The sequence below is a fragment of the Suillus paluster genome (assembly GCF_016628075.1).
Source record: "Suillus paluster strain FC165 chromosome Unknown EDB91scaffold_708, whole genome shotgun sequence".
Lineage (NCBI taxonomy): Eukaryota > Fungi > Basidiomycota > Agaricomycetes > Boletales > Suillaceae > Suillus > Suillus paluster.
This window is the reverse complement of record NW_024538268.1, coordinates 1-10,734: the sequence shown is the minus strand read 5'-3', so window position 1 is coordinate 10,734 and position 10,734 is coordinate 1. Positions and strand designations below refer to the sequence as shown.

Genomic DNA, 10,734 nt, shown 5'->3' with positions numbered 1-10,734 from the left:
TGGCCGCGTACATAGCTTGTTGGCTGGCTTGGATCGCCATGGTCTTTTGTTCTATACGATCTTGTTTACTCCTTCTGGCGCCGATGGCGTGTTTAGTGAGTGCCATTTATCTGTAAAATTATTTTCCAGGCTGAATGACGATGCAGAGCGACCGCTTATCACACCATTGTATTTTTCTTCCTCTGCTTTCAATCTCACTTGCATGACGTCCTACACCAATTTCTGTTTCATGCAATACATCCGCTTCTCGGCCTTCTTTGGCGAAAATGGCAGTCTTCGTGATGGCATCGCGGAAACGTTCTGGTTTTATTCACAGAACCTGCCCACTGTCGCGCTTCTGCTACCTCGAGCGGGTCTCTCCCTCACTTTGCTATTCGCATTCACATCTGCGTCTCCTGATTATGTCGCTATGCTCGAAGCTGGTCTCAATCTTCGCGATGCAACTTACTTCCGTGCGTCAGACGGTACACTAACGGATTACGCCCGTGGCGTTCCTTATTGCCAATGCCGCTTGGACGGCGTGGCGTGTCCTTGTCCTGCTTCTCAGCTGGTAAGTAATCAAAGGCCAACATGTTTCTTTTGATTTTTTGTTGATTTTTTTTTTTTTTGACACCGAACAGGATAGGTCTGTGGATTCTGAGCTGGCCAGGGTTGTGCCGGACTCTGTGGGCCACGCTACTAGGTGGGAGGAGGATCACGAGAAGTCTATGCCCAACCACAGCGATGGTGCCTCTGAAACAGATGCTCTTCTCTGGAGCTGGAGAATTTGTACACGTCTCCGCATCCAAGAAGCTTATGACTTTTGCTTAACGGTGAAGCCTCCTGCACGGTGGTCTGGTACTGCAAAGAAGGAAGACCCGGGACTGCTAGGGGTGGAAACTTCCCCACCGTTTGAGGTCGAGCAGGTGCTCGCGGCTGTTGGTTTCCCTTCGGCGCCACCGCCAGCAAGACGCGGTGCACTTTCCGAGGACCTTTTCTCCTATCCAAGGGAGGAATCTGGGGAGGCGCCAGCGCCCCCCACCGGAACTGTCTGAGATCATCCCGAAGGTTGTGAAGAGATCATCGAAGGACAAGGAGATGACTGGTCCTTCAGCACCCCTGCTGAAACTTCCGTATCCATTCGCTGCGTATAGCGCTCAAGTGTCATCCAAGGATCAAATCCCTTTCCCGCCTTCCCCTGGTTCCAGGAAGGAGAAACGTAGGTCGCCAATCACCAGCGGCTCTGAACATCCAGGACAAGACGATGAAGAGGATGAAGATACTGACGACGACGACGACGACGACGAAGAGGCAGGGGAGGTCGAGATCGAAGTCGAGGAGAACAGCGAAGCTCAGCCACGCACCTCAGGTTCGATGTCCAGTCTTGGGCAGCCTGTAATGTCTCGTTATCCATTCCAACTTCGCCGTCCTGCCCGCGGAGGCTCTGTATCTTCGGCTCCCGGTACACACTCGACTCCTAGGACCCATGCATCTACGAATACCCGCTCAACGGAGTCGAGAGCGTCACATTCTACACAATCTACCGGCAATCGGGATACTTCATCTGAGTCTCCCAACTCCCATGAGGGCATGTCCAGTCCTGGCTCCGGATATGGTAGCCCAATACCTATGCCGCCTCGTCACCCCCAACCAGGTCGTGGTCGCGCTCGTGCAGGAAACTGTTCCATCAGTGTTGTCCTCATCTCCCTCTCCGATTGTGTACACTGGTCGTGGTGCTTCTACCAGAATCCGGGTCGACAGCGGCCAGACAGAGACCTTCAGCGGTGGTGGTTATGAATCATTCCTTAGCGAAGAGGTTGACGATGAGGCAGGGGTGGAAGGGGAGGAGGAAGATGAAGATGAAGATAATGAAGATGATGACGAAGAGCCGCAGATGATGGAACAGCCTGTGCCCGAAGGTCCCCATGAAGCTGCAGAAGGCGAGGATAGCGTTGGTCTCCTCAGTGTTGGTCCTCGCAGCCCGAAATCTTCGATGGTCAGCAGCCGTCGCCGTCCGTGGGCATCACTCAGATTCTGGACGTTCACAATCTGGGCGCTCACGATCTGATTCTCGTTCTGGCTCTCTGTCGGGTTCGTCGAGATCCCGTGCTGGTTCAGCCGTCCGTTCGCGGGCGCAGTCACTCATACAGAGCATCGGAGCCGCCTCGCGATCGTCGCTGGACCTTGTCCAGACCATGCGCTCTCGTGCAAATTCGTCTATGGCTCGTCTTGAGGAGGACATGGTGTCCTCATCCGACTCTCGCTCACGTAGTGGGTCAGAGGGAGTGCACAGTAGCAACGAGAATTATACCTTTGGAGTCAGGCCACATGTAGGTCAAAGCTCCGGGTCCCGTCTGAGAGAGGCTCCCTCGAACCCTTCCTTCTTTGCCCCCTCTATTTCTGCACCTTCGGAAGCCACTACCTCTCATCTCACTGCTCGTCCTACCTCCTGCGAGCGTGGGCTCAGGCGATTAGATATCCCTACGCGGCCGTATGGGATTGCAAAGCGATGATAGCCGACCCGACATTAGTACCGCGGCTCAGTCATTCATAACCGCGCCTGCTACATTAGCAGGCTCCTCTGTCTCCGGTGAACCTGTTCCAGCAAGCTGGCAAGAAGCGTCGCACATGTTTGACAGACCAGGTACTGAGTGGAGACCTGCATGAACACTGCCTGATTTTCTCTGATTTTTTGCATGCTACTTATTTGACATCATCTATTCACATCCTTCTCACATCATGACCCGCAACTTCACATTCTTCATCTCATAATTCAACACTGGAGTTACATTTCATTCACACTTATTCCCGCGCGAGACCGTTTAATTCTACTGCCGTTGGTACTGCTGTTGTATCTAGCTCACATCCAAGTGTCACCCTCATGAATTTGAACTCTTGCATCCTAAAGCCTGCCATAACTATTCCACGTCGCACAGAGATATATTCTGCACTCGTGAGCTTCCAAACTTCTAAGTGGTTCTTGAAGGCGAGACTCAGTATTATCGGGGCTTTTGCTCAGCGAGTACTTGGCCCTGGGTTTGACGCTAAGTAACCCCCTAAAAAGTGACAATCTCGGGTAAATATGACGTGGAATAGATCCGAGTCAATGCACAGTACAGATCGTTTGTGAGTGCGAGAGTAATATTCACGACACCCCAGGTAGATAAAGTAGACACACCTCACATTGAAAAGATTCTACAGCGATATACCACTCAACGAAAAACGCGCTGAGCGGCGAGAGAAGTGGATACATTCATCACCAGAGCGGCTGAGCGCCAAGTGGTTGCTCATCCAAATGAGCAAAAGGTATCGGTCGATGCATATGAATGTGTGTGAGATTGACCAGAAAAGCGAATAATCGGTAGTGATACAATTAAGGGCGACGACTGTACAAATATGCAGGAGATGAACCGCCAACCTCTGCATATCCAAAAAGAAGACAATGAGATCAAAATTTAGGAAAGAAACGAAGAAACTGGAAGGGTGCGCACGTTCTACCATCACATCGATCGTATCTAGATAGGAGTAGTGTCAGAAATGGACAAAGATAAGACGGCAGAAAGATTCACCATTATCCTCCATGTCGAGGCTTGCAGGCGTGTCGTCGTCATTGATTCTCGCTCCGTCATATAAAAATCTGATTAAGGGCGTTCAGTTCAGCACATAGGGAACCAACAAATATGACTCCGCCAAGAAAAATCTACCTGTACTACTTCCAAAAAGGAAGATAGGAAAAACTCGCTCACCGAATGCTGCCCACGTCTTTGCCGACTTTAGTAGCATAAGCGCCTTGAAGCTTGCTCAACTTGGTGTTGCGCTTGATTTTGAAGAAAACCTCGTCCCCAGTTGAGCTTACAACCTGGGTAAGAAGATCAGATTTGCGATCCTTTGTAAGATGGGGAAGTCGCGTGATGCCATCGATTTTCGTACCTTGACGTTAATTGGCGCGTTGTCCTCTTGCTTAAAGTCTTCCTGTCCTTGAGAATTTTGCTGCTGCTCTTCAGCCATAGGTAGCAAGTAATGATTGTACAGATAATGCGAATAAAGATCGGGAAACGCGGATAACGTGGGCGAGGTGAACTCAGCAAGGAAGTGACGAAGACAAGGAGGAACTTGTGAATACGGGATGGTGAGCACTGAGATTGTCGGTGTTTGTGCAGCATCTTTTACCTAATCCGTGCTCGACGGCGAGCGCATCTGGCAAACGAGAAAATATCCAGTCTATGTATTCAGAACTATAGAGTAAAAATCTCAACTATATTCACAAGGATGAAAAAAAATTATATGCGAAGTATGTGACGATTAACCAAGGACCGCAAACGAATCGCTGAAAATAACTTGAAGAAAGAACGTCGATCAAGCGTCAAAGGGATGCGACGAGCCTCATCTAGCCCACCTGCATTGATCGGGACTGCCTCCAAAATCCAATAACAGGCTATACCTTCTTCTTCTTCCCTTTGTCTTTCTTACCGACTCTACTGAGCAATTTCCGTGCACGACTGTACTCTTCATCTTCGTCGCTCGAGTCCTGCCATACGCCAGGTTCGCTGGGAGCCTCCTGATTGTCGCTGTCCTTCTTCGTTGAGCTCCAGGGATAACGGGCGTGAGCTTCATCATCGTCCAAAGCAGGTGGAGTAGAAGAGAAGGTCGGTTGAAGAGATACCCGGACACTTTTTCGTCTTGCAAGCGGTGTCTCAGTTGAGGCTGTTGACTCGGTGTCATGTTGGGGAGCCGGGGGAACTTGAGGTTCAGGAGCTGGCTCTCCCTCAACAGGACTTTCCTGCGCCGTATCATATGACGATATCGATGTCATCGAAATTGAATCCCTTATCAAAACACCGTTCGGTTGAGTAGCTTGCTCAGGTCGAGCTGGTCTTGGAGTACGTTCCCCGGGATCCTCCCGCTCTGGTGTCCGTCCACGAGGTTTATCATCCTCCTCGGCGCGCACATCAGCTCCTCGTTTTCGTATCTGTATCTCTGCTAATTGAGCTGGACTGGGCGAAGGTGTACGGCTGGAATTTCGAAGAGCTGAACGAAGAGGTGATACAGCTGGTCGTGAGGCTTTGCTTCTAGAGGCTGAAGCTGAACCATTCCCTTTTGTAGATGGGCTATTGAGTGGTGTCTCGTATTTGTGTCCTGTCGTTCCTTGGGTGCCCGAAATGACTGGGAGTGACTGGGATGCGGAGAAGACTGACCCTGGTGCACGGGGAATGTCCAATGAACCTGAACGAGGGACAGGGTATCGATCATCGGAAAGCTTGGAGGACCGCGACACATTGACAGGTACACCTGGTATAGGGGCGCGTGGAACCTCAAGTTTCGTTGTGCTTGGAGGTGAACTCTGCTAGAAGATAAGTTCAAGTCGCGAGAATACGCTGGAAGCAATGGACTGACCGTGGTGCCCCCTGTATTGCGATTCTGTCGTGCAACATCCTCGACAATGCTCATAAGACTGACACTAGTGCTACCTTTCGCTGGGGAAGGATGTACTGTCCCTGCTGTGGGTGTACGCTTTGATTTCGATTTTGCAGCTGCGGAATAATCCCCAGGTGCAGCACCGTACGTGAGGGAGGCTGAACGTCGCGGAGAACCTCCGTTAGACGCTTCCCCATTGCTGCTATCAAACTTCCCAGAGAGGTCTGTAGTTACTCTGCGATGTCGTGACTTGGCTGGTGTCTGATTGGATGAAGATGGAGCAGGCGTGGTGCTATTCCGCGTTGAGTTTGAGGAGGCACGTGAAAGCGGTTGAGCCTGAGGGCTGGAGGTTGGTGTTATCTGCCGCTTCGCGGACGGACGCTGGGTAACAACCTCTGACTGGGTTCGAGATGGAAAGCCTGAATTACTTGCGTCAAGCTCGCCATCTGTATGTCCGCCGTTCTTGCCCTTCAGCTCTGCAACTGACTTCTTCTTTTTCCGTCTGACGCTTGCGCGTGGACTTATAGACGGGGGTCCGTCACTCTGCCACCCACTAAACGACGCAGGAGCTGTCGTTGGCGATCGACCCTTGCGCAACTTCGCACCCCCTGAAGACGGGGAAGGCTTGGGTACCACATTGGGCTCAGAATCTAAACTGTCTTGAGATTTGGAAGCCTTCAAGTTGGCATCTGTTCGTGTCGACCAGGCCTTCTTTCCTTTGTTGTGTTTACTCGTACGCGGAGATTCTGTGGTGTCATCCCATTCCGCCCGAGTCTGGTCCTTGTGCGAGGTCTTGAATAAACCGCGCAGAGAGCCGAAGAAACTCATGGATGACTTACGCCCCCGCTGTTTGGCGTCTCGCTCGGGTATGTGCTCAGTAGTTTCTGGAGCCGCTTTGTGACGGAGGGACAAGCGCTTCGATTGTCCGAATGGATTGTTTTCAACAACCTCCAAGGGACCTTGAGTTTCCTCCTCTTCACTGCTATCGTCTGCACTACGAACGTGGTTAAGGGATGGGAAGTAGGGATTTTCAACGACAGCAGGCCCCTCCCTGTGCTCATTTTCGTCCACCTCCGTGATACGTCTGGATAATGGACGGCGCTTCTGTTGTGTGCTGGTTCTACGCGGGAGGGGACGGGATTCCGAGGCAGAGGTATGAAGGTCGGTTGAACTCTCAGGTAAGGGGACACTGAGAGGGGACGGAGAACGGACACCAGTGGGCATGGTAAGTTCTGAGATGGCGTGCGCAGGAGGAATAGCGATTGTCACCTCTTCATGACCATTGCGGCTGGGGTGATCAGGAAGTGCGCCTTCTTGACTCGTCTCACGGGAGGGCCCATCGTGCAGTTGCGAAGCACTTTGAGAAGGTGTGAGGGAGGAAATGTCGGAAGAGTATGATAGTGGGCCCTGTATGAGATGAGGGGGCAGCGCGGGAGGGGGTAAAGGCTTTTGTTGAGGAAGGGTGATGGATGCGGAGGGCGAATGTGAATGTGAATGCGATGCCAATGATTGTTCTAGAACTGCGTGCGCACCACGCGAATGAATAAGTACTTTAAACAACAAGTATATCAACATACCTTGACTATCAGGATTTGAAGCACCAAGACTCTGTAACGCGCGAAGACCTTCCTTGCCCATTTCGCCCCAGGCCCAGCCACAATCAACAAGAGCGCGACAGCGAGCACCGAGACCTTCTCTAGCTATGCTGATGCGAAGTACCTCTAGCTCGAGCTCTTTAGTGGCCAAATGAGCCTCACATGCGCGTAGCTCTTCTTGAGCTTGTAGAAGTTTTGTGCTAGATGAGCCATGTGTCGTAGAATTGGTAGAAGGGAGAGACGTGAACGAGGTAGAACCAGATGGTAAGATCAGTGATGAACGAGGATCCCGTGCGGCCTTGGATGATTTCGAAACTTTGATTAGGCGAGTAACTCTGAAAAGAATAGTTAACAGAGAGGTAGTACAGAAAGAGTTGGGACGGACAAAATTTCCCTGTCACGAAGAATAGCGGCTATGTCTTCCTCGAGCTGTATCAAATGACCAAGCTGGTCGCGCCAGTTCTCGACCGCCTGATTGTAAAGCTGAAGAGCATCGTCGGCGCCGGCGAGGATATCAACGATGGCGCCAATAGTTTGGGCTAGGGAGACTGAAGAATTAGAAAAGGGCTTAGCAGAAGGAGAGGCGGCGGCGAATGCAGAAAGAGAAGCGAGAGCAGCATGTGATATGGGGAAAAGAGCGGATAGATGTTTCGTATACTCCTTTTCGTATGCTATAAGGTTGGACAGGAGACGAGAGTCTGGCAGACGGTGAACCATTAGACACTACACGTATTATGATCGGTCAAGTCGTGCTCGCTGCGTGACACGACAAAGAAGAGTTCCAGCGCGCTGCGGTGAACGACTAATTTGGGAGAAATATTCGGTTAACAAGCTATGACGAACAACAAAGAGTAAACAATGGAGGCTGTGCCATTACTCCTCAAGGTATATACTGATACTTCGTTATTCGGGTCACAGTCATTTCTGGTTAGTACACTTAGGTTGTTGAGATGTCCCTCATGCGGTCCGCTATTTTGCTCTTTTGATTTACTCCAATGCAGTGCTCGGAAACCAATTCCCCGACAACACCAACATTATATTTAAGTACTCCACTTCTGGACAAATACTACCACATGTGGTATGTCCATCTCAACACATTCAACTTGCTCATATAGGACTATAGCTGGCAGCACATGTATGCTCTGGTAGGTTAGGGGGGAGCCAAACAACCAAGTGGAGCAAGGTTGTGAGGCAATTTGAGTGAAAGAGATGGAAGTTAGTTGAGTGTAAGTAAAGGCCTGCTAAATGCAAGGCCTGCTTTCAATGGTACTGGCCATCTCATCAGGCAGACTAACAGTTTATATACCTTTTACCAGCTGAGTGAGAAAATACTGCTGCAGCCTGATCCATTGTCTGGTTATGCATGGGCATAAACAAGTACTGAGAATGGTTGACAAATTGTTCCAGGGTAAGCTGGGCAAAATCATCTGCTTCATCTGGGTATTGCATTGTGAGGAAGTGTAATGGCAGTGGACACCTAATGAAGGGCCAGAGAGGATGTCTAGCAGCTGCAGCTGTAGGGAGGGTTTGAGGGGGGTGGTGGAACTTGAAAGAAGATAACTCCCATTGCACCTCTGCATTCTGGGTTTTAACTTGGTTTCTGTGTGCTTGTCATATCCATGATTTATACAAGTCTCCTCTGCCATCATTCATACTCCTCTACTGTCATCTTTACTCCTATCTTATAATGCTTGTTTCCTTAATAAGGTATACACGAACTAGTGTTCGCACTTTGACAACACAGCCAAATAAAGTACCTGGCACCAGAGAAATACCCTGTGAAAAAAAAAGTTGGACTTACAAGTAGAATCATCCAAGCTAGATGTAGTGGCTCCTTGTTGTCTCCCATGCATTATGGCAAGAGTTAATCTAGGGACATTAAAGCAAGGTGGGTTTAGATATCATACTGGTAGGAGAAAACATACTTTGCCCAACTGCTTGTGCCACAACCTGAATTTGAGTGATGAGGCTCAATCTTGTAAAATAGAAAGTTCTAAAATGTGCATGAGGATACCTGGGATTGAAAGGTTTCCTATACAAGAATCTTAGATTTGGTGCAAGATCCATGAAATAATCTCTCCTCCAAGGAAGGACAATGGTGTAGTAGGGAGGAATCTGATGATAGATCCAATTATATATGTAGGTTTGTCTCCCTGCGATTTTCTGCAGTGGGAAAATGACATGTTAGTTGATAGCCCTTGTTAGCAATATGATGGAAAATGTTCTCCAAGGTTGGCTTCTGCAGTGTTTGCAGGCACTTCAGGCCAACCTGCCTCACTATGAGGCATCATGGTACGGTCCCATCAACATGATGTTGACTACATACTTCCCTGCGGACTGCAACTTCATCGTAAAACCACAACCTCGCCTTCGCCAAGCTCCCGATGCAGGTGGACACTTACATAGGGGGGGGGACGCCCACATTGGGAAGGGAACACTTACATAAGGGGGACACCCATATTGGGAGGGGGACACCCGCATTGGGACAGTCACATGACTGGTGTGCCTGAACTTCCTTGAACCCATCACTTTTCGACTGTTTTCCTTGTATCTCACTAGCATCTATCTATATGTTGTGACTGTTTACAGGGTGCAAACGTCCCCGTCCACCTTTGCCTTATTTGGACATAATTTACATAAGCGTCCACCCGTCCCCCTGGCTTTTTTTCCCATCAGTGTTTTTTCTGCACTTGGATTTCCTCTTTTGGTTAAAGTCACTTATGCAACTTTCCCACTGTCCACCCGTCCCCTTCCCCTTTTGGCAACATACATTATGCAACCATCCCACCGTCCACCCGTCCCCTATCTATTTGAGTTGAAAAATTATGGGGGCATAGATTTTTCCTTCGAGGAAAGTCCTAATATGGTTAGAGAGGGAAAGAGGAAATTATATAATCGGTTACAGAAGGAAAGAAGCATTACATACTTGGTTACAGAGGAAGAACTATGTCTAAAATGGTTAGACTTAATGCCAAGAACAAGGAAAGATGACACAAAGGAAAGGAAAGATGACACAAAGGAAAGGAATGGTGACATAAAGGAAAGGAAAGAAGGTACGAAGGGAAGGAATCATGACTAAGAGCAAAGGAAAGGAAGCATGACTAAGAGGAAAGGTTAGGAAAATCATCACTAAGAGCAAAGGACGAACAAAAGGTTAGGTATTCCTTAATTTTTCCTCGTCCCCCCTAATCTATCTCTCCCTATCCTTTACACTCCATCATATCCACCAATCTCTCAAACACTGCAAAATACTCTATCTCACTCGTCCCTCATGTAAGGTTGACTATCAGTTCAACAGGAAAATGTGAACAAAACATCATAGCTTTGAGACGTGCTAATTGATGACACAAACACAGGTTCTTAGAAAAAGACACTTTCTGAGAGGCATCGGTTGTACTTGGACCGGGGAATCAGTGTACAATATGATTGTATATATACAATTTTGAGTGATTGACTAGGCCAGAATGAGCATCAGGAGCATATGGTGAGTGTAGAGATGAATCGTCAACAAGGTTGGGCATTCCTTAATTTTTCCTAGTCCCCCCTAATCTATCTCTCCCTATCCTTTACACTCCATCATATCCACCGATCTCTCAAACACCGCAAAATACTCCATCTCGCTCGTCCCTCAACTCCACCTCCTCACTTCATCTTTCCCTTCTTCCACTACAATCCTATCATAACAACATCTCAACCATCCTCTTCGCACTCCTCCTCTCATCTCTTACTCAATCCTTCCCTACTA

General features: G+C 49.1%; 3 protein-coding genes across 3 annotated transcripts; 1 reads left to right on the top strand and 2 right to left on the bottom strand.

Moving 5' to 3' along the window:
• Positions 1 to 148: 148 nt before the first annotated feature.
• On the top strand, positions 149 to 2,933 carry EDB91DRAFT_1189462 (uncharacterized protein; the record flags this gene model as incomplete). Its single annotated transcript, XM_041320518.1, is given in 7 exon segments — positions 149 to 485; positions 626 to 650; positions 683 to 954; positions 989 to 1,648; positions 1,671 to 1,991; positions 2,011 to 2,436; positions 2,552 to 2,933. Coding segments are annotated over 7 exon segments (2,136 nt in total), but the record flags the coding sequence as incomplete, so codon positions are not given.
• Positions 2,934 to 4,137, bottom strand: EDB91DRAFT_1189458 (ubiquitin-like protein). The gene is made up of 5 exons (XM_041320517.1): positions 3,910 to 4,137; positions 3,726 to 3,838; positions 3,549 to 3,616; positions 3,471 to 3,494; positions 2,934 to 3,399 (listed from the first exon to the last, which is right to left on the bottom strand). The coding sequence occupies exons 1-5, from the start codon at positions 3,985 to 3,987 to the stop codon at positions 3,353 to 3,355; spliced, it is 330 nt and encodes a 109-aa protein (XP_041168291.1). The 5' UTR covers positions 3,988 to 4,137; the 3' UTR covers positions 2,934 to 3,352.
• A 41-nt stretch (positions 4,138 to 4,178) lies between these two features.
• Positions 4,179 to 7,826, bottom strand: EDB91DRAFT_1212236 (uncharacterized protein). Its single transcript, XM_041320761.1, has 4 exons — positions 7,375 to 7,826; positions 6,972 to 7,324; positions 5,374 to 6,914; positions 4,179 to 5,320 (listed from the first exon to the last, which is right to left on the bottom strand). The coding sequence occupies exons 1-4, from the start codon at positions 7,704 to 7,706 to the stop codon at positions 4,415 to 4,417; spliced, it is 3,132 nt and encodes a 1,043-aa protein (XP_041168290.1). The 5' UTR covers positions 7,707 to 7,826; the 3' UTR covers positions 4,179 to 4,414.
• Positions 7,827 to 10,734: the final 2,908 nt, after the last annotated feature.

Coding starts and splice junctions, on each gene's coding strand:
- EDB91DRAFT_1189458 (XM_041320517.1), bottom strand. CDS start 3,987: ATGGCTGAAGAGCAGCAGCAAAATTCTCAAGGACAGGAAGACTTTAAG. Junction 3,839..3,909: donor ACGCGCCAATTAACGTCAAG/GTACGAAAATCG, acceptor CTTCTTACCCAG/GTTGTAAGCTCAACTGGGGA. Junction 3,495..3,548: donor CCTCGACATGGAGGATAATG/GTGAATCTTTCT, acceptor ACTCCTATCTAG/ATACGATCGATGTGATGGTA.
- EDB91DRAFT_1212236 (XM_041320761.1), bottom strand. CDS start 7,706: ATGGTTCACCGTCTGCCAGACTCTCGTCTCCTGTCCAACCTTATAGCA. Junction 7,325..7,374: donor CTTCGTGACAGGGAAATTTT/GTCCGTCCCAAC, acceptor TATTCTTTTCAG/AGTTACTCGCCTAATCAAAG. Junction 6,915..6,971: donor TTCAAATCCTGATAGTCAAG/GTATGTTGATAT, acceptor GTGCGCACGCAG/TTCTAGAACAATCATTGGCA.